The 24,286-nt window shown below is 40.9% G+C and overlaps 1 protein-coding gene across 2 annotated transcripts in view; it reads right to left on the bottom strand.

Annotated features, from left to right (window-relative positions):
- The window catches only part of LOC311230373 (uncharacterized protein), a 32,287-nt gene extending 8,413 nt beyond the window's left edge, over positions 1-23,874 (bottom strand). The window contains exons 1-4 of one of the 2 annotated variants that reach the window (XM_084316640.1): positions 23,678-23,874; positions 5,743-5,796; positions 5,614-5,652; positions 630-791 (exon numbers count right to left, since the gene is read on the bottom strand). In XM_084316640.1, the coding sequence (XP_084172766.1) occupies positions 630-791; positions 5,614-5,652; positions 5,743-5,796; positions 23,678-23,776 (354 nt within the window). In that variant the 5' untranslated portion in view covers positions 23,777-23,874. Of the gene's footprint in view, positions 1-629; positions 831-5,613; positions 5,653-5,742; positions 5,797-23,677 lie in introns of those variants that run through there. The other variant, XM_084316641.1, reaches the window with a different exon arrangement.
- Between the last annotated feature and the right edge of the window lie 412 nt (positions 23,875-24,286).

Genomic DNA, 24,286 nt, shown 5'->3' with positions numbered 1-24,286 from the left:
CGCTGTGTCTGTCCGTCTACGTCTTGTTTTTAATACATTTTCAATGATTAGTATCCATTTGTTGGACAGAGTTCATGTTAGGTTCTAATAAAAAAAATAAACCAACAGACAGGAATACCATCCGTCACTTTTCTATCTGTTCGTTGATGGATGGATCAGTGTAGCGTATTGATACTGTGCAAATACTGTGCAAACATACTGTTGCTGGTCTGGACTGGTCCTCTGAGCTCCTCTATGTGTTGTTCTTTCTCTCCTTTTACGTGAAGTTAAAACTACTCTAAGTTAAAGTGAAACCTAAAAATAGCTTCTGTCCACACTAACACGTTGACTGACTTACACATTTAGTATTTAACTAATTACTTTTTTATTTAAATGTGGGCACTGATGTGTGAACATTTATATTATATACATTTACAATATAAAAAGAAAAAGCATACACCGCTGGCCAAGTAATGTACTTGGTGGTTGCCTGAACGCAGAGTAACACCGTTATCTCCGACTACCGCGGCAAGCATAACATACACACAAGCAACAAAGCGGTTCTCTACAAGCGGTGGCTTGCGCCGGAAGGTTGACGACGTCGCCGGCTTCCCAGGCCCAGCGGTGTGGTGGTCATGCTTGGGACGTACCCTGCTGGCCTGTCCGGCCTCCCTCTGGGTCTCGGCCAGCAGCTCCTCGGTCCCCTCCAGGGTGTCCTGCAGGATGTCCACTTGGAACAGCAGACCTTCCCGCTCCAGCTCCAGCCGGCGCAGCTCCTGCAGGACCTCGTCGTGGCTGACCTGCAGCTCCAACTGCACCGCGAGAAACAGCAACATCATCAGTCAGGGAACCTTTTCACCGTCATCAATACAGATTCAGAGTAGTTTCAGTTTCAATCAGTTTAACCGCAGATTTACACCATCATCGGGTTTATATATACGGCCCTGCGGAAGCTAACCGTGAAACTGAGAAAAATCTGGCTTTAGCGTTCTGTGACTATCCAGTGATTTTGTAGTTACTGCAATTCTTTATATAGTTTTTCTCTAAAACAGAGCAAGATTGAACTCTGAAACCTTGTCACAAGATAAAACAGATAATTAGAATGTCAATTTCACTTATAACAAAAAAATCATCAAAAGTCATAAGTTAGCTTCTGCTGGGCAGTATAGCACAATTTTTCTCCATTAGAGAGATTACATTAGATTCTAGAGAACACAGACTACTATGTTAGAAATGCAATATTTTTTTCTATCATGTTACAAATTTCTTTATCGGATTTTAGTATTGGGGAAATCCTTTGATACGCTATTTCAGCCTAGTATTGGACTGATATCCGATACCAGTATCGGTGCATCACTAATATCAAAGCTGCTTTTTGTCTTGCCATGCTGACCAAGTGAGTCAGTGGGCGGATCACAGAGTTCCAAGTTCTGAAGTTAGCTATCATTCAGAGACTGTTATGAAGTTATCAATGGAAGGCTTTATTTGGTACTTTAGTTCTGGTAACACAATACAGAGACAAAGTCGACATCATCACCATTGGTTGCTGGTTCACTCTTACATTATATATTACTTATCCACTCAGTTCCAGTGGAATTCATTCCATATAATTTTAAATAGAGATGAAAAGGTAACAACAACCGCCCGGTAGCTTATCAACGAGGCACAAGCTCCATCGTTTGTATTGTTTCAACTGCAGCAGAGAACTTCTCAATCTGAAGCGCAAACGAAGGCACTGATCCAGCTGCTGGACTAACAGACTAACACAACTAAATGTAAAAAAGTCCACAAACTGAGAAACTCAATCTCATAGGCTATGTTCACACTGCAAGCCTTAGTGCTCAATTCTGATTTATTGCTCAGATCCGATCTGTTAACATAATTTTTTTCTATAAATGTCACCAGATTCCAGTGTGAGTTGGTCACGCTCCTGAACTGACAAATGAACAATAAAGAAGATAAGAAATTGTGACGAATGTCAATCTAGAGTGACGTAAAAGACACATGAAAGCTGGGTGCTCGGCCCCGCGTGGGACGGACCTGGGATGTGGGGGCGCCCTATTTCTGGAGGTGGATGGCGGGAGGGGGGGGGTCCCTCTTATGGGGGTCTGGGAGGCTGAACGCAGCCATATTCAAGGGGCCCATGTTAGTGCATTGTTGTGTTATTGATGTCATTGTAAGTAGTGTCCAAGGTCGCTTTCACATATAGTTTTGGTGGACTCGGTGCGGTTCTGGGGGTGAAGTTGCAACATTGTTGCATTCTTCATTTGGTTCGCCTGCATTCACATAGAAATCTGTCAGCGCACCGAGACCTTCTGAACAATGTCACGCGGTCGAAAAGGGCGCTTGTCTATTGGACAGTGGAAATGTGTGTGTGGCTGCGATCCCGTGTGTGCGCGCGTGCGTGTGTGTGTGTGTCTGTGTGTGTCTGTGTGTGGACTGCGGAGCACTCCAGATCAGCGGAGCCGAGTTTTTGACATGGCATTGATCCATTGTTCTATTGAAGCACATTACCACCATCCTCTCGCTAAACAACTTGTAGACCACGGTGTTTTTATGAGTGCCCACAAGTAGCTGTTTTATTAATAATATAATAAGCCGCGCTCGGTAATAATAATAAGCCGCGTTTTTTCTTCCTTCTTCCCAAGATTCACAGATATATAGATAGATAGATAGATAGATAGATAGATAGATAGATAGATAGATAGATAGATAGATAGATAGATAGATAGATAGATAGATAGATAGATAGATAGATAGATAGATAGATAGATAGAGAGATTAGATGCAGTGTGCTTGTTTTGCAGTGAGTGCTGCGAGCAGTGGTAATAATAATCACTTCCTATATTTGGTTCGCGTTTGGTCCGATGAAGCCGAACCGAGACCGACGTTTTCAGGCGGACCAGAGTTCGACTGTTTGGTCCGCGAACCGAGTTCGACGCGCATTCACACAGACCCGAAAAACCGGACTATCGAATTCTGGTCCGAAAGCGACCTAAGTGTTGTTTGTCTATAAATGTTAATAAACATTTAAGTAAAAAAAAAAAAAAGACACATGAAAGTTGCCTGAAAGTCGCATGACTGTTGCATTGCAGAAAAATCAGACGTGTATCTGATTTAGGACCACATATGAAAGTGGCCCAAATCAGAAATGTAAGATCAGTGTGTGATGTGATTTGTGTTGTTCACACGTCGTGAAAAAAACAGATCTGAGAGCAAAAAGATTCGGGCCACTTTGCCTGCAGTGTGAATGTAGCCTTTGTCACACACCGCAAGAATGACCGCCACATAGCTCAATGTGGGAATGAAAAGTTATGCATCTCGCTTGCTAGTGAATCTACAGCACAGAGATAGAAAGCTGGAGCTAGTACTACAATCAAAAGGTGCAATAGCTTGGTTCCTTACGGCGACGAGAGGCCATCTTTGTGGAGAATGTGGATCTCCAGGCACCGTACTTTACCTCATCAAGTACCGTCTTGTACTTTAACCTTTTTCACACAAACTACAAGAGTATGTACATCACGTGACTGAAACAGAGGATGGTGATCATCCATCTATACAGTATTCGATCATAATCTATAAATATAATTTGTTAACGTAACTATTATTAGTGATCGACATTGCAAGTTCTCTAGTCAACTATGTGCCTCCTAGAACATTGCGATCATCTACTACTGGTCTATTGAAGGTTCCAATAGAAAATCGGGGATGCAGCCTTTGCAAACTATGCACCAAAGTTATGGAACACACTACCTATGGACATTAGGGAAGCTATATCTCTTAATATTTTCAAAAATAAGCTAAAAATGTACCTCTTCACCATAGCCTTCTAATACACTCCGCTGTACTGTAGCACTATTTTACTCTGTCCATTCTATTGCATAATTTGACTATTTATTCTATTCTACTATTCTATTATTGCACTGTATTATTTTACTCTGTCTATTGCTTTTTATTACAGGTTCAAAACTGTCAGGTTTTTATTGCACTGGGCTACAGTTTTCTGTCTATTGTTTATTACAGGTTCAAAACTGTCGGGTATTGAACTGTGTGTGTATCGAGCAGAATAGACCGTCATGAGCAGGAGACTACTGTCTGATACGGCTTGCCTTAAAATGTGCATTGTGGTGTCAGGCAGAAGAGAAGACTGTCATGTTTTGAACTATGGATACCGAACAAAGGTTTGGGACGGCTTTGAACTGTTGAAACAGTAATTCAGAACAATTTTATTGCACTGTAAAATATATTTTTTTTTAATCTATTCTATTCTACAATTTTATTGCACTGTACTATTGCACTATTTTACTCTGTCTATTTTATCTTGCTCCTTTTATTATTGTCTATTTAAAACTGAATCAAACCATAAACTAGGTGGCCTGTTGGGATGTTAGATCCTAATGTGAAAAACTGTGATTTTATATGTCTGCACTTTATGTGCTCATTTTATGCCTGTTTTTTTCTGTTGTGAAGCACTTTGAGCTGCAGTTTCTGTATGAAAGGTGCTATACAAATAATGCTTATTATTATTATTATTATTATTATTATTATTATTATTATTATTATTATTATTATTATTATTATTATTATTATTATTATTATTATTATTATTATTATTATTATTATTATCAACCGATATATCGGTTTGCTGATTATAGTTTGTTAAATATCGGTATTGGTCGATATCGTCCCGTCAACATTACAATCTTTCATGGGCTCTAATTACATTTAGTCATTTAGTACAACAAGTCAGCAGGAAGGGTACAACTCTGGCAGGTAAGGAGAGTCCATAGTAGGTATCGACATATTAGCATGATGGTATCGACCATTGAAAAACCCTTGCTGACCACTAACTACTTTTTTTTTTGATCCACTTTCTCTCCTTTCTGTTTTTCTCCCATCCCAATTTAGTCGTGCCAATTCCCCCCTCCCCTGTCTTGATCGTTGCTCGCATGTGCCCCCCACTGGTCGGTCGTAGGGAGAGTTGAAGAATCTATCGCATGTCCCCTCCGATACATGCAGTCAGCCAGCCACTTCTTTTCACCTGCCAGCGCGGACTCCATTGGCGAGGTGTAACGTGTGGGAGGCTCACACTACCCTCGACATCTCCTGTCCTTGCTGTGCAGGCGCCCTGACCGACCTGTAGGAGTCGCTGTTTACAACGACCAGATTACCACCCATCGACTTCCCTCCCACTGACTCTGCCAATTGAGGCAGTATGACGGCCGGCCAAGCTGACAGCCGGATTCGATACCGGTGTCTCACGCGTTGGTGACGAGCGCTTAGACCACTGTGCCACCCAGCCACCACTAACTACTTTTGAAAAAGATGATTCAATTTAAGATATTATTAAGTTTAACTGTATGATGCTAATTGTTATGTGATTCGTATAAAGAGAAAGCACAGTGCTAACTTTTGACGACCAAGTCCATGATGAAATTAATAAAATTGGAGCCTGGTCTTACAAAACTAAAATTTTAAATATAAAATAAATGTATCAAATAAAATGCAACAAAATATGTATCAAATATAATATAACACACAATATAAAATAATATATCAAATAATTATATAACATAAACATATAAAATTAAATATAACATATATAATATAAAATAAAACATAAAGGCTAGTCACCATTTCTGGGAGTCCCGAGAGCAGGTCCTGGTCAGATTGCTAAAAGTAAAAACAGTAAAAAGTTACATAAATGAAATGACATTGTTGAGTATCTCTACAACATTGACAGGATAGGAGGAGGACCTGTACCTGATTGTCACTCCCCCTCTTCAGGGTCCCACATCTCCTGGATGGAGTTTCCGTCTGGAATGGGATGAAAGAAAGATTTTAAATTTCCAAAGTCAACGGTATCATGTCTAGTTTTCTAGATATTCTAGACATTGTACATTTTCGATACAATACATAAATATACTACTTATTGCTATAACATAACGTACAATATGTTATACCTTTTTTCCTGTGGTCGATTAGTACTTTATTTACATATTTTAAGCGAGATTGGGCCACTGGCTCAACTAGAGCGATATGGTAGTTTTATCCAATTCTGTAACCATGACAATCTGGCGCTATATAATTCCTGGTATAGTTTTAGCATAAGGGTCTTAAGCATACATAGTTTTAGCATACCAAACGAGATATGTTGCACACTACTAGCCCAACCTGAAGGTCTGTGTGTAACGACGAGCTAAACTGCTAGGGTACATTGCTAATGCTAAATTGCTAAGCTACATTGCTAATGCTACAAGTGCTAGCGTCGGTGCGGTCTGCGTACGCATACTGTTCCTAGTGCTCTACATCTTACGTAACCTGGTAATATCCTACCCTGGTAATATTTGGGGACTGTTTCTCAGGGCTCCAGACTAACTTTTTTCACCACCGTCCCAGAACCGTCCCGAAATACAATTTTAACCGTCCCAAAGTGAATGTAACCGTCCCAAAAATCAAATGTTGTTTCTTTACTTTGGTTGTCGTCGTCTATAGTTGTTATTGTCATAAGAAACACCATTCAGAGAAGGGGAGAATAAATTGATTTAGTCAAAAGGCTCCCAGGTGGAAAGATTTCACAAGAATTATTATGATTAAAAATAAATAAATAAAAAGAAAAGTGTTTAACAAGGTGCTAGTATAGGGATATTTGGTCACGGTGCTGTTATAGTCAACCAATTGGCGCCATGTTGATTATTCCTTCCATAGGAAAATATATTTAAATGCATTTGTATTTTATTTCGTTTTAGTTTTTTTTGTTATTACAAATGTGTGTGTTTATGGTTGAAAATGTTAGAGATAAATAAAGATCAAATCAAATCTAACTGAATAAGTTATCTTTCTTCTAACAAGAAAGAAAAACGTAGTTTAGCTTTAAACTATATAATGTCATTGCGTCCAGAGATTCCACCTTTGATAACTAAAATAATGACACTTGACTAGTAATGAAACATGTCCCTTAGATCGCGCTGTCCTCCTGGTCGATATTGATAACTGCTGCTAAAATAAAATAAAATAAGTCCCGAGTCGAGACTCTGTGCTGCTTCCAACGAATCCCAATAGCATGCAGCTGCAGAGCCGCAGAGCCAGGGGCACTTTTAGGTCCGGTCACAGGCCCGCTCAACAGCGCCCCCCACCCAACGGCTGAATTGCCAATGGCTGAATTGGAGTATTGCACTGTGCTCTGCAGCTGCAGCTGCATGCTATTCGCAAATCCTGCATGAGCCAGCTCCCGCTGCAGCCGTCGTTATCAGAACACTACACATATATCATAATGTTTACAGCAAACTGTAGTTGATCACCAGGTATGTTTTATTAATGTAGAATAATTCATATATATATGCGCGCACTGACAGTCGGCTAATTGACATTTCCTGTGAAAAAAATTAAATCCTCTCGTCCCGTTTGCGTCCCAAAAAAGATTTCTGTTCGTCCCAAATCAATATTTGATCGTCCCCGGGACGACGGGACATCGTTAGTCTCGAGCCCTGCTTCCTAACTGAGAATAATTATATTCTAGATGTAAAATTATTCAAAGTACTTTCCAAGAAAGAAATGTCGAGCTGGGCTAGATACCAGTATCTCCTGCGTTAGTGGCGAGCGCCTTGCCCACTGCGCCACTCAGCCGCCTAAGAAATATAGATTCTAAACATATGGAGGCCTACATAGAATTTGCAAGGATAATAGACAAGCTAATTGAATTGAATTGAAAACCTTTATTTATCCCCGAGGGGAGATTAAGATGTCCTTTACAGCATAAGCAGCGTAACAGCAATTTAAAAACAGCAATTAAAAAACAGTTTATACATAACATACATGTGTTAAAAACAAGATGGACAAGTACACAGGGATAAAAATAGCTAAAATAGGACTAAAAAGAGCTAAAAAAGTGGTGAAAAAGAAACAAGTCCAATCATGAATGTGTTGTTAAATAATTAAATTAATTTGTTACAGTCCACAACCCAGCTCCTCCAGTTCACAGCAGTATACAATGTATCATTGTCAGATTAGTTGCGATACCTTGGTATAATTACAATAAACAAATTAGACCATTGCGGAAACAACTGGTAGCCTAACGCCACATAAACGATGTTGCCTCCTTTCGCAAACGAGATGTTGCCGTTTGTTCCTGCTCACCACATCAGACCACATGGGATTTGTTTTGAGGAAGGAAGAAGGGTTAACAGCCCCTGCTAATCGCCAACATGAAGTTGATCAAATAGGGTTTGTTTGGAAAGACTTCCTTCATGCCGTAAAGCAGTTCAGCAGAACTCCTGTGCTTCCAACTTAGTGGCACACAATATAAATACAATATAGAGTGGAGGCCACCAACTGACTCATTACACAATATAAATACAATATAGAGGCTACCAACTGACTCATTACACAATATAAATACAATATAGAGTGGAGGCCACCAACTGACTCATTACACAATATAAATACAATATAGAGGCTACCAACTGACTCATTACACAATATAAATACAATATAGAAGCTACCAACTGACTCATTACACAATATAAATACAATATAGAGGCTACCAACTGACTCATTACACAATATAAATACAATATAGAGGCTACCAACGGACTCATTACACAACAATATAAATACAATATAGAGGCTACCAACGGACTCATTACACAATATAGAGACTACCAACGGACTCATTACACAATATAAATACAATATAGAGGATACCAACGGACTCATTACACAATATAGAGGCTACCAACGGACTCATTACACAATATAAATAAAATATAGAGTACCAACGGACTCATTACACAATATAGAGGCTACCAACGGACTCATTACACAATATAAATACAATATAGAGGCTACCAATAGACTCATTACACAATATAGAGCAGGGGTCAGCAACCTTTTTGACATGGAGTGCCTGTTTGAAATATAGTTGCAACTAGTGTGCCTCAACAATATTCCATGCATCGTACTTTTTTCCCCTCATAATCAGGTCTTTTTAATGATAATTTTTACATTATTAAATCATTATTGTTATTGTTATTATTAACAATATTATTATGATGGTTGTGTCAACCCTAAATCTGAGTTGGGGGGGGGGGGATGCAATGCAGACAAACAGCTGCATACAGTGCGACCATTTCACTCACATTTGCCCATTCATTTTTGGACACATCACACACCATCGGTGTGTGTACTGTACGTTTGCTGTCATAGCTCCACCTACAGGCCTAATGGAGAACACCAGGAGAACACCAGGATGTGAATGGAGGGTGAATGTGAGGTATATCGTGTAAATAAGTTTTGATTGATCGCAAAAATAATAATAATAATAAGTTACCAGAACTTAAAAATATTGAGTTTGTTAACAGAAAAATAAGTACACAACCACATTATTTCAACATAATAAAACTATGTTTATTGTCATTGTTTTAAGAACACAAGTTGACTTGGTAATACTCACATTTTGAGTAAAAAAATGGCTTTTAACATGTGCAATGTTCAATGAAATAGAAAAATAAATAATAAAATGTGTTGATTAATCCCATTGGTCACAATGGTGACCGTAATAATGTTTTTGTTATAAGGCTCTGCAAATGTTACTGAATGATGTAGCAATGTATTTCCAGCTAAATTGAAATAATAAACAAATAAGGGTCTCAATTAAATATGTGGTACTAGTAAAAAGAACCTGTGGGAGGATTTCAACAAGATAAATGTGACAACAGTGCAAAATATTTCACTATAATATTTAAAAGCATATATATATATATTTTTTTTAATGCTGCCCCCTGTGCCTATGAAAATGCCCCGCGTGCCTATGCAGGCACGCGTGCCTAGGGTTGCCTACCCCTGATATAGAGGCTACCAACAGACTCATTACACAATATAGAGGCTACCAACAGACTCATTACACAATATAGAGAATCTCTCGATCTTCGATCTGGGAAAACGTGACCATTCCTACTCGCAAGCTTGCTCATATCCGCTCAAACTTGCAACATGTATACACACCAAGTAAGCACACTACTTTGTTTGTTGCATTATAATCTGGTAGGAATTTAGGAAATGTGAATACAAATTTTTATAGCTCAATTTGTAGTTAGAAATAGGGATGGGGGGGGTGGGGAGCTCCAGTAGCTCACCACGTACCGCGAGTGCTATTTCAGCGCCGTGGACAACCGCGCTCGCGCGGATCTGGGGCTGAGCGCGTTCGAATCCCGGACGGCAGCCGTGCCTTTCCCAGAGTGTCTTTCCCCCCCATCTGAACCCTTTCAGCCTGCTTCTGTCGGTCGAACTTGACCAAGTATGAATGCGAAGAAAAAGCGATAAACGCTAAAAGAACCAGGTGACTGGTCAAAGTTTAAAAAAAAATAAATAGGGATGGGCAGGAGTAATGTTTTCCCAGATTGAGTACTCGCATGATTTACCTGAGTAGTGGTCGAATAATTGTTTAGGGAAATCTATTTTAGAATGCATCTTAAGGTGCATGGCAGCAGCAATAACGAGATATTGCGCGGAGTCACACACGGCACACGCGCTACCGATTGTATTATGTCTCACTCTGAACATAATGCACAGCAATATACCCGATGCGTATTGTCAGTCAAAACAGACAGTTACCATTTGTAATAATTACATTACCACCACTCTGTCTGCAACAGGTCTCTCCGCTCATAGAACGGCATGTGTGTATCAATAGCACAATTTGGAAATGTGCAAACACAAACCGCTGTTATTATTTTTTAGATGCGCACTTTAGACCGCTAAGCTAACAAATCCATGCTCCACAGCTTCCAACAACAAATCAAGCAGTGTGTGATTTCAGACCAAGTTTTCTGTTTCATTGGCACAAACAAGCACTTTTCATGGACGTATTTGGTAACCAAATAATAAAATATATGTCAGTTGTGAAAGGTTGAAATGATGCTTGCTTCTGCCACTATCTCCTTCTGCAGCCCAAGTGTATTTCCTGTCAGCTGTTGTATCAGCAAACACTGCAACAGGAAGTATACTTGGGCCCATTTAGAATGTTCATGTTGTCAAATTCTATATATAATTCAAGGTCTATATAATACAAAACAAGCAAGTAGGTGTCCTTGGTGTGTGATTAGATGGTGCGGGTTTGAGGGAATACGAGTACACTTTTAAGTACATAGAGGAAATGTACGACTGTTTCTGCATCCGAGATATGTGCTAGCAAGCTGTTGTGGGTGTTGTCATGGGGCTAGCAAGCTGTCGTCATGGAGCTACCAAGCTGTTGTAGCTGTTGTCATGGGGCTACCAAGCTGCTGTGGCTGTTGTCATGGGGCTAGCAAGCTGCTGTTGTCATGGGGCTACCAAGCTGTTGTAGCTGTTGTCATGGGGCTAACAAGCTGCTGTGGCTGTTGTCATGGGGCTAGCAAGCTGCTGTTGTCATGGGGCTACCAAGCTGTTGTGGCTGTTGTCATGGGGCTACCAAGCTGCTGTGGCTGTTGTCATGGGGCTAGCAAGCTGCTGTTGTCATGGGGCTAGCAAGCTGCTGTTGTCATGGGGCTACCAAGCTGTTGTGGCTGTTGTCATGGGGCTACCAAGCTGTTGTGGCTGTTGTCATGGGGCTACCAAGCTGGTGTGACTGTTGTTGTCATGGGGCTACCAAGCTGGTGTGACTGTTGTTGTCATGGGGCTACCAAGCTGCTGTGGCTGTTGTTGTCATGGGGCTACCAAGCTGCTGTGGCTGTTGTCATGGGGCTACCAAACTGTTGTGGCTGTTGTCATGGGGCTACCAAACTGTTGTGGCTGTTGTCATGGGGCTACCATAGGGCTGGGCGATTAATCGATATTATCGATTAATTCGAATTAATGATTTAGGACGATTTTGACAAATTAAAATCGATTTTCACTTTGTTTGTGAAGTATGGTGAAAAAGCTAGTTATTGCACTATTAATCCCAATAGGGACATTCATCTTTGTTTGATCAAGAGTAACCTTTTATAGGGCGGTCAGGTGGCGTAGCGGAGATTGCGTTCATCACCAATGCTGGATTCGCGTGTTTTGATGATGATTTTTCTCCCTAAGAATTAAGATCACGATTCTCTCGCATGATTCTTATTTTTTCAATAAAAACATTTATTGCACTCTTTCTTAAACAGACAGCATAACATATATGAAAGTGCTTGATTTAAACACAACTTAAACTTAAAAGTCTCTTGTAACATACAAAATAACTCAAGTCTCAAGTAACTTTTCCTCTCTTACACCCGTGAGTCGCAGCACTTTGCTCTCGTCAGTCAGCTCATTCAGCTCAGCGTCATTTGACAAGCACTCCGTCAAATGACCACTTTCGGTTCTGACCTTTGTCCCGACTCTAGCGTCAGAATGTTATGAAGTGGACGGCCATTTTGGATAATTACGCTGTTTTACCGGTATGCGCATTACAAAACTTTCTGTGGGATTTTTATAAACTTTGGACTGTAAGACTTCAGGCTATGGAACCGTTGTGTTGTCCAGCTCCTACCTCTCATCTTGAACCCAAAAACAGGAACAAGTCAACACAAAAGTAAGAAAATATATTGAATGTTGAATTAATAGCGTGTTTTGATTTACATTGTGTAAGTGTGATTGATATCGCAACTGGGATTGTTCCGAAGCAAATAAGGCAACACGTGAATGCAGCGTGACGTGAATGCATAGGGGAATAGGAGCAAGTGTTTTAATGCAACTGATCTCCATTTAGACACAAAATACAAATACATCAGAATTGTCGTCATTTAGAAATGAGATCGCATAGGTCTATGAATCGAGATTGTGATTTTTTTTTTTTTATAATTAATCGTGCAACCCTAGTAACAACAATAACAGGTTGGAGAATTTGGTTCAATGGGGCAACAGTAGAAAAAAGCAGCCAAATATATGCATCTCTGGAAGGACATGTACAGTATTTTGAAGGGCTGTCACTTTTCAATCGAAGTTTGAACTTTCGTTACAATCTGGTGAAATATAAAACGTTTGAACTGTAATGATGTGATCGAATGAAAGAATTGGAGCACTGCAGATACAAATGTTGTAATCTGTTTACCAGAATCACATTTAAAGTAGTGTGCCTTGTATTCAAACAGATGGTGCTCTCGTTGGAACTGTTGCAGCCATAGGACCATGTAGAGAGAGAGAGCAGTGAATAATAGAAGGAAACTATTGAGCCGAGCCGTGCTGCTGAACGCATCATCTCAACACCAATGCAGTAAAGTATAGTATCAGTCAATCCCCACTGCTCTTTCCAACGACAACTAGTGGCCATTAACCACTTTGGAGTGACTACCGAAGCAGCAGACCACAAAGCCTTGGACTTAACTGTTATTGGGAGATGCTGACATCATTAACCCTCACGACCACACACACTGGCTACATTCACACTGCAAGCCATAGTGCTCAATTCTGATTTATTGCTCAGATCAGATTTTTTTGTTTGGCTGTTTTTTTTGTTTATGTGGCCAATATCAGATTTCAGTGTGAACTGACCCGCATGAGAAAATTAACAATAAGGAAGTTGGATGTAAAAGATTGTGACAAATGTCAATCTAGATTCTAGAGTGACATGAAAGTCGCATGACTGAAAAAGGTAGCGCTGTTGGATTGAATAGAAGTCTGGGAGAGCTGCGGACAACCCAAGTGAAGAACGCAACTCACTAAATATACACCTGACCACACACTGGTCCAATTGTTGAGATCCTGTTAAAAATCAATGACTTTTTTTGGTATGATGCCAGATTCTAGAAAAATAAGGCCTTAGGTTGAAAATAACTGGAAGTATAATTTAAGGTTTCTGTGACAATGACTGATAAATCTGAGAGCCTAGATGAGGAGCATGTTCAGCCACAGACTCATTATGTGTCTTTCTACTACCCTGCCCATACCTGTACTGTACCTCCCCTCGATGCTATGCCTGAATTTCCCCAAGGGGATCAATAAAGGAATATCTTATCTTAGCCTTTGTATCATTGGTGAGGAAGGAGAGAAGATGGGGCCTGGGGGAGCTGAGCAGGAGGCAAACCTGGGCAAGATCCAGAGAACGGCAATAGTTGCATAATGATACGACTGCTATATGTGGGTAAACTGAACCCTAGATGTTAACCAAAGTCACTAGGTAACAGGGCCTAAGCTAACTGGCCGATCAGCCTAGTACCTTGGGATCCTGCACTCGACTGAGATCTCAGACCACCAACAAGATGGGAGTGGCAAGGCTACACACCTAAGGGTGCCATTCATGACATTCTTCCAGGCACACGGAGTGCTATATTGGTACTTCATCCGAGAGCCAATGACAACTATGCACCCAAGGCTTTTATGCACCCAAGGCTTGAATGTAGGCCTGCCACGATAACACATTTTGCTGGGCGATTAATTGCCCCCGAAAATATCGCGATAAGCGATATTATTGCGACCGGTTAGAGATTTTTTTTTTTTGAAATTTATTTCCCAAAACTTTTATTTTGAAGCCCACCGCTCCGTCTTTTCTGGTGTTTTAGACTTTTATTTTGAAGCCCACCGACCGGAGCGGAAGTATTGTTGTTATTATCCTAGCAGCATCTATGAGCGGCCAACTTGTCTCGTTCGGTTCTGTGTTTTTGAGCTAATGATAAAACAAATGTTGAGATTGTTGGTGAGCAACTAACTTTAGGTTAGTTTTAACGTTAGCTACTAACGTTAGATGCAGCTACTACAGGCAATCAACGATGAGGAGGAAGCGTCAAAGCCGTATAGAATAGAATAGCCCTGTGGTGCGTAGGCACGGGAGCGCAACTCGATTACCTGTTATAATAAATTCATTCATGTTTAACTTGTCCCCGTGTCCAGTCCTTTGACTAGTCCCACCCGTTCATTGTAAACAATGATGCATGTAATTGTATTAACGTTATTCTGTGTTGTAGCTATGCTATACGTTGTATTTAGTTTGTTAGCTATTTAGCTAATGTTGTTGGCATTGAATGAGCATCAACACTAGATCTTTAATCTTTATTTAGCAGTCCAGTTTCTCCGGGCAGTAGCGAGTAACTACTTGGGTCTAAAAATAGCTAACGTTACACTACAAAGAACGCTATTTGGTTAAAAGGAGCAACACTATTGAGAAATGTAGTTAAGCTATATGTGGCGTTGCTAGTGCCCCACGGAGCTCCCGTGCTGTGCTCTGTAGTAAGGCCAGCGGCCCCCCACACGGAGTGACTGACGAGGGGTACTGGTTCCGCCTCATTAAAACAAACGCGCAAATAGCAATTAATCGCGCCCGTCAAAATCATTGCATTAATTTTAATTATCGCGGCAATTAATCGATTTATTGCTTATCGCGGCAGGCCTACTTGAATGCATAAAACGTTATACCGTACAGCTAACGGCAAGCTATCTTGCGGCTAGCAGTATCCATTGCTTTTAACGAGGAACGCTAACGATGCATTGTGACTGTACTCCTGAAAGAGCAGTGTGTAGCCCCAGCAGCAGCAAGAGCTTATTATTATTATTATTATTATTATTATTATTATTATTATGCAACATTGTAATAGTTATAGGTATAAACAAACATACAGACAAACATTCAAGGCATTTATTTGCAGATACAGACACAGCTCCTAGAACCCACCTCACCCCTGCCCACTTTGACAACCTAGGATGGCTTAGAGTAGACGACAGAGTACAGCAACTTGCAATGGGCCTGGTCTACAAGATACACTACACGACCAAGGTACCCATGTACATGACAAAATACTTCCCAAAGGTCAGTGAATACCACGATCACAACACCAGAGGGAGCTCCACAAATCATGTTAAACCCAGATTCGGCTCAAACAAGGGACTAAACACGTTTCGCAATTATGCCACATCAATGTGGAACGCCCTACCCAAAGCTGTAAAGGAATGTGAATCACTACCCACTTTCAAAAACACTCTCAAAAAACACCTAAGGGAGACTGCAACTCGAAACTGGCCCCTGTAAATGTCCGAACACAACCCCCTCCAATGTACAGTAAATTACCAAGTATGGTCTTGTCAATAATCCAATGTACAGTGTTGTTTGTACAGTGTCCCCCACCCACCCCTCCTACCCAACCCCCCCCCCACTCCTACCCAACCCACCCCCCCCCCCCCCACCCACCCATCCACCTCCAATGTACAGTCCCCCCCCACCCCACCCAATCCAATGTACAGTTTCTACGTCTAATGTATATACTCTTTTCTTTCTGGACTCTTTTTGTATCACAAACAGTACTGTAATTGCAAATCTGGTATGTCATAAATGTATAGATGTAGCAGTACTGTCTATCGGTATGTCATGTATGTCACATATGTTACGATGAATTGAAAATGGGTGACCCTGATGTAAACAAGACGAAAGTCTTTCTCTGGTCTGCATCCCCTTAACAATTGTATGTATTGAGCTGTACTGTACTGTACCCATTCTGCAATCTGTTAATAAAGTTTTCAATCAATCAATCAATCAATGCAACCAAATAAATAAATTAAATTCATAAAAAAATATGTAAATTCCAATACAGAAACGTCTTCTTCACACTGTGTGACAAGGACACGTCAAGAGGAGAAAATAAGCCCAACGTACTGTTTGTTATGTTAAGCTAAGCTAAAGAGAGCCTACTTAAAGATATAACCTGTAATGTCGTCAAACAGCGAGCTCTAGGCGAACGAGACCCGTGGGGTATTGCTCTTTGTTTACCTTTTTGTTTGGGTGGCGTGAGGGTTGTGATCTGGGCAGAGCCTGAGGTGTGGCCAGTAGCAGTAGCAACCAAACACTCAGGTTAGATCCACACATCAGACAAACACACACTTTTAACCCCACACCATATTTGTATCTATCTTCTATTACAAAAATATGTTCACCAACGACAATGTTACATCCCTAATTATTTTTTTTACATTTTAAAAAGTTTGCATTTTGTACTTCACTTCGTGCTTTAGGTTGTACTTTAGTTTGTATATTTTGTAGTGTTTGGTCTTTTTTTCTTTTGACTGTATGAAGCACAATCTCAGGGGGCTCACTGTAATGTACATTTGTAAATGTACTGTTCAAAAAGATAAGGGATTAAAAGGAGGTGTATTTCTATTATTGGGGTTAACTTGTGGAACAATGCTGATATACAGTTAAGAATGAGTAATTCACTTTGTTTTTAAGAAAATGGTTTGTAAAGCTATCTTTGAAAACTACAAGGGTGAATAATAGTTTTTTTTGCTATTTTCTTTTAGAATACTGTTTGAGTCTTAATTTTTGTTAAGAATATAGGACAGGCATGTATAAGCATTAGGCTTCAGTCTGTACCTTTTCAGTCACTGTAAAATCAAATATTGTTAAATGAGGTGTATATTGTATTGTGTGAGATGATGACTGAATAAACTACTACTACTACTACTACAGCAGTCGTGCCCAACCAGTCGATCGCGATCGACCGGTAGGTCGCGCGCTGGTTTCAAGTAGGCCGCGAGATTATTTTGGAAAATCATTTAATTTGATTTGATTTGGAGGGGAGGACAACACACGTTCGAGCAGTCCTGTGTATAAAAGGCAGCCTGGGCCAATCGATACAGTCTACATTCCGGACAGCGAGCTTCACCATAGGGATGCAAATTGATGCCTTTGTTTTCATGGAGTGGCATGAGTGGGGGTCGGGCCCATCACCTGGCAGGTACAAACTGGAAATAGTAACTACAGATGAGGTACTCAAAAAACTGAGCGCCCTCCAACCAAACAAGGCCACTGGCCATGACAACATCCCCTCCAAATTCCTCAGAGACTCAGCAGCAGCCATCACCCCAGTCATCACACACATAATAAACCTCTCCATAAAACAGGGACACGTCCCCAAGGACTTCAAAATTGCGAGAGTAACACCCCTGCACAAAAAGGGCAGCAAATTAGACCCGGGTAACTACCGCCCTGTTTCTATCCTTACATCCATCTCGAAAGTCATGGAAAAAATAGTATACGAACAGATCGAAAAATACCTCGCGGAAAAAAATCTAATCTACGAATTCCAATCTGGCTTCAGAACATCCCACTCCACTGACACATGCCTTCTCTACTTGAACGACCACATCAAACAAGAGGTGGACGCGGGCAAATACTGCGGCATGGTCATGCTGGACCTACAAAAGGCCTTCGACACTGTCAATCACACCATTCTGATTGACAAGCTAAAAGCAATTGGTTTTGATAGTTTATCAGTGAGCTGGATACAATCCTACCTGGAGGGGAGGGAACAGATGGTGGAAGTAAACGGTACCCTATCCCCCCCCCTCACAGTGAGCTGTGGTGTTCCACAAGGAAGCATACTAGGACCGCTACTATTCCTAATTTATGCAAATGACATGTCGTCAGCTTGTGACTGCAACTTGTTCCTGTTTGCGGACGACTCAGCCCTGCTGGTCTCTGACAAGAACAAGTTACAGGTTGAAAAAGCCCTCAGCTCGGAACTAGGCAAAATCTGCATATGGCTCGCCGACAACAAACTATCATTACACATGGGCAAAACAGAGTCCATTCTCTTCGGTTCAAATAACAAACTCAGCAAGACTGACGACTTCTCGGTTACAGTGGGTGACAATATTGTCACAAGGAAAGATGAAATTACCTACCTGGGTTCCATCCTAGAGGCTAATCTTTCCTGTGACAAAATGGCATCCAATGTAATAAAAAAAGTCAACCAACGAACGCGATTCTTGTACCGGATCTCCTCTCTGGTAAACAAGAATACCCTGAAGACTCTAGCAGGAGCACTCATTCAAGGGTACTACGACTATGCTTGCACCTCATGGTACCAAAGCACCTCAAAGGCACTAAAAAACAAATTACAAACATCTCAAAACAAGCTAGTCAGACTACTACTTGACCTGACTCCTAGAACCCACCTCACCCCTGCCCACTTTGACAACCTAGGATGGCTTAGAGTAGACGACAGAGTACAGCAACTTGCAATGGGCCTGGTCTACAAGATACACTACGCGACCAAGGTACCCATGTACATGTCAAAATACTTCCCAAAGGTCAGTGAATACCACGATCACAACACCAGAGGGAGCTCCACAAATCATGTAAAACCCAGATTCGGCTCAAACAAGGGACTAAACACGTTTCGCAATTATGCCACATCAATGTGGAACGCCCTGCCTAAAGCTGTAAAGGAATGTGAATCACTACCCACCTTCAAAAACACTCTCAAAAAACACCTACGTGAGACTGCAATTCGAAACTGGCCCCTACAAATGTCCTAACCTAGTTGTACAGTAAATGACCAAGTAAGGCTTTGTCAACATTCCAATGTACAGTGTAAAATGTGTGTGTGTCCCCTACCCAACCCCCCCCCCCCCCCCCCCCCCCCCCCCCACCTCCAATGTACAGCCCTCACCCAACCCACCCAACCCCACCCCACCAACCTCCTCCAATGTACAGTTTCTACGCCAAATGTATATACACTCCTTTTCTGGACACTTTTGTATCACAAACAGTACTGTATTTGCAAATCTGATATGTCATAAATGTATAGATGTAGCAGTACTGTCTATCTGTATGTCATGTATGTCATATATGTTATGATGAATTGAAAATGGGGGACCCTGGTGGAAACAAGACGAAAGTCTTTCTCTGGTCTGCATCCCCTTAACAATTGTATGTATTGAGATGTACTGTACTGTACCCATTCTGCAATCTGTTAATAAACTTTTCAATCAATCAATCAACAGTATAAACGTGGCTCTGAGACCAGTCTTGAGTCACTCGAAACTGCAAGATGAATGGAACACCACCAGCTAAAAAGAGGTTCATTCAGAGGACGCTAGTTTTCAACAACGCAAGCAAGACTTCACTGCCGCCGCCGCCAGGACCCTCCGACGAGCTGCCGCCGCCGCCGCCAGGGAGCAGCTCCAACGCCGCCTCCGACGAGCTGCCGGATAGCACCAGCGTCAGCGCCGCAAGCAGAACCGGAGCAGCCAAAAGACCAAAAACATATCATTTCCATGAAGAGTGGGAGGAGGCTTACTTTTTTGTTTATTTCAACGCAAAGTCAGTATGTCTGATTTGCAAACAAACTGTGGCTGTGCCGAAAAAGGGTAATTTGGAGCGGCATTATACAACGATGCACAAGAAACACAGCGCGGATTTTCCTCCAAAAACAGTCCTACGAAGAACAGCACTCCAGCAGCTGAAGTCTTCACTAGTGGGACAACAGTCCACTTTTACGAAGCCCAGCACCAAGGCAAAAGCTGCAACAATTGCTTCTTATCGTGTCAGTCACATTCTCGCTAAAAAGAAAAAATCCTTTAAAGACGGCGAATGTGTAAAAGAGGCATTGACTGCCGCTGCCGATTCACTCTTCGGTAATTCCAAGTATCACACAGAGATTATGGATGCTGTTAAAGACCTTCAGCTGTCACGTAATACTGTGACCCGGCGCTGTGAGGAAATGTCCGAAGATGTTCACGAGCAACTCATGAGGGACATTAATACATGCGAGTGTTATTCCCTGCAGTTCGATGAATCGACTGATATGGTAGATGTGGCACAGCTATGTATTTACATTAGAATGGCCTTTGACGTGTCATGCACAGTCTCTGGAGCGCAACAGTAAGAAGCATTTTGTACAAAAGTATTCTGTACTTCTGTATGACAACTATTAAAGAAACTTGAAACTTGACGACATGAGCGCAAAAGAAGAGCTGCTCACCATATTGCCTCTTAAAGGATACACTAAAGGTGAAGACATCTTTCAAGCCTTCATGGAGTTCGCTAAGCAGAGCAAACTACCCCTCCATAAACTCATCTCTATTACAACCGATGGGGCACCAGCCATGGTTGGCTGTAATAATGGGTTCATCGGACTGTGCAAAAAAAGCGACGCTTTCCCGGACTTCCTTAATTACCACTGCATAATTCACCAACAAGTGCTGTGTGCAAAGATTTTAAATATGAAGGACGTTATGGACATCGCTATGAAGATTGTGTGCTCTGTCAGGGCAAGGAGCCTACAGAGGAGGCTATTTCGTGCACATATGGAGGAGACGGGGGCGGAGCACACAGACCTGCTGCTGCACACAGATGTAAGGTGGCTGAGCAGAGGTAAATTTCTGGAGAGATTCAGCGAGTTGCTGCCTGAAATTAAAGAGTTTCTCAAGCTTGCTAAACATGCTGAATATACACATCTAGAGGACAACAACTGGCTTTTGAATTTGGCATTCATAACCGATGTCACTGGCATGCTGAATAACCTGAATTTAGAGCTGCAGGGAAAGGATAAATGTGTAATAAACATGATCAGCTCAGTGAATGCTTTTAAAAGCAAGCTCACCATGTGGGCCAGAAGGCTGCAACGCAGTGACCTACGCGACTTTCCTCACATGCAAGCAGAACTTCAACGTCAGGGTGAGGACACCGCACAGTTTGATTGCACACATTATGAGGAGCAAGTTCAAAGCATCTTGTCACAGTTTGATAAGCGCTTCACAGACTTTTCAATACTTGAACCTGTTGCAAGCTACATGTGTTTTCCATTTGGAACTGTAGATGTGGATGACATCACATCCAAAGTGGCCACACTGTTTAATCTGGACAGCCATGCTGTGGAGAACGAGATCCTCACACTTCAAACTGACATTGAGATTAAAGCCAGGGCAACACAAGGGATGAAGGCAGAGTTCTGGGAGCTACTGCTGCCTGAGAAGTACCCCAACCTCAGAAGATGTGCCATGAACTTAACAGCATGTTTTGGATCAACCTACCTGTGTGAGTCTGCTTTCTCTCACATGAAGATCATCAAGTCCAAGTACAGAACCACATTGACAGATGACCATCTTGTGGACTGCCTGAGGCTTGCAACGAGCTCCTACAACCCAGACATTGAAAAACTAGCTACCTCTTCCCAGTGCCAGCGTTCTCACTAAGGTAGAGACATTTAATAAAAAAAAACAGATAAAGGAGAACTATCAGTGACTGTTGACAGACCTTTTTGTGGAATTGTTTTTTGATTGTATTCCATTTTGCAATGTGACAGCTCTGTTTACACATCATTCCTATTCCTTTTTTTATTGTACATATATTTTTATTGTATTGTTCCACTTTTGCTTTGGCAATGTAAACACATGTTTTCTCATGCCCATTGAACTGAGTGTGTGTGTTGTCAGTGTGTATGCAGAGTGTGAAATAAACTTGAGAAGTTACAGTTACAGTCTTGTCATTCTTGTAAGTCCTACACTACACTGTTACAATGATAAATAAAATAGCATATTATATTATATACCCATTCAATATGCACATGACAGAAAATATTATATGCCATATAATATTTTCTGGCGTGTGCATATTGAATGGGTAATACTATTACTACTAATACTAGCCTTATGCACCTTATCACACTGAATACTGTGAATATATTTTTCAGTTAGTTAGAATCTAACTAACTGAAAAATATATTCACAGTATTCACAGTGTCATAAGGTGCATAAGGCTAGTATTAGTAGTAATACTAATTAGGTGCATAAGGCTAGTATTAGTAGTAATAGTATTACCCATTCAATATGCACATGACAGAAAATATTATATGCCATATAATATTTTCTGTCATGTGCATATTGAATGGATAATACTATTACTACTAATACTAGCCTTATGCACCTTATCACACTGAATACTGTGAATATATTTTTCAGTTAGTTAGAATCTAACTAACTGAAAAATATATTCACAGTATTCACAGTGTCATAAGGTGCATAAGGCTAGTATTAGTAGTAATAGTATTACCCATTCAATATGCACATGACAGAAAATATTATATGGCATATAATATTTTCTGTCATGTGCATATTGAATGGGTAATACTATTACTACTAATACTAGCCTTATGCACCTTATCACACTGAATACTGTGAATATATTTTTCAGTTAGTTAGAATCTAACTAACTGAAAAATATATTCACAGTATTCACAGTGTCATAAGGTGCATAAGGCTAGTATTAGTAGTAATAGTATTACCCATTCAATATGCACATGACAGAAAATATTATATGGCATATAATATTTTCTGTCATGTGCATATTGAATGGGTAATACTATTACTACTAATACTAGCCTTATGCACCTTATGACACTGTGAATATATTTTTCAGTTAGTTAGATAGTAAATTATATTGACATTTGTGTTGTTTTTACTACCTGTACCCCCCCCCCCCCCCTTCCCCCATGCTGCTATTATGCCTGAATTTCCCCAAGGGGATCAATAAAGGAATATCTTATCTTAGCCGAGAGTAGGACAAATTTGGGCTGGTAGCTCTCGGTTAGGTGGCAAATTAAAAAGTAGATCTTGGTTCAAAAAAGGTTGGGCACCCCTGTACTACAGTAATGTACATTAACCTATATGTGACAAATAAAACAAAACTTGAACTTGAAAACTATAAACAAAGCGAATTGCCATGTTGTTGTCATCGTTTGCCTAGAGAGGTCACTGTTTGACGGCACTACACGTTTACCTTTAACCGAACTGTTCGCTAACGTGAGCTAGATGAGCCAAATCAGGACATTACAGATAACTTAGATAACTTAGATCTGGAAGTGAACACGGTCAACTGAAGTGGTTGCCTTTTCCCTAAACGTTCATATCCTAATTTAGTAACATCTGTATCTGGAAAACAACGAACACAGAACAAACTCATTACTGTCTCGGACACATTGGTTACGACGATACTCGCCTCCTTAAAAATGCTGCGAAGTGACTCATCCTCGCTCTTTCCCCGAGAAAGCGTCCTTTTCCTGGGCGACCCAGCTTTCTCCAAGGTTTCGGAATGCATTTCTGAAACTGTATACAGTCAATCTGTAATCTCTGTGATTTTATCTATATCGACAATCTGCTGCTTCTTGATGTTTTGATTGTTGCGAGAAATGACGACGACGACGCCCAAACTGAGATCTACGGAAAGCCAAACGGTCCATGTGACCTAAAAAGCGAAAGGAAGCTCCAATAGGGTCCAGCTGTAGCGCCGGAGAATCCTCTCACTGGGCAAGCCTGTGGCAGCCACGAACCTACTTTCTATAGAAGCAGCTCGGATTGATTGATTGATTGAAAACTTTATTAACAGATTGCAGAATGGGTACAATACAGTACAGCTCAATACACACAATTGTTAAGGGGATGCAGACCAGAGAAAGACGTTCGTCTTGTTTACATCAGGGTCCCCCATTTTCAATTAATCAGGAGAATGAATTGAAGAATGGAGAATGGAGGTGCGCTGTTTTAAGTGAGCGTGTGTTATTGGATTGATTGATTGATTGATTGAACATTTTATTAATGTCCGCCTTGT

Source organism: Notolepis coatsorum (genome assembly GCF_963971535.1).
Source record: "Notolepis coatsorum genome assembly, chromosome: 6".
NCBI lineage: Eukaryota > Metazoa > Chordata > Actinopteri > Aulopiformes > Paralepididae > Notolepis > Notolepis coatsorum.
This window is presented reverse-complemented; position numbering and strand designations above follow the sequence as displayed.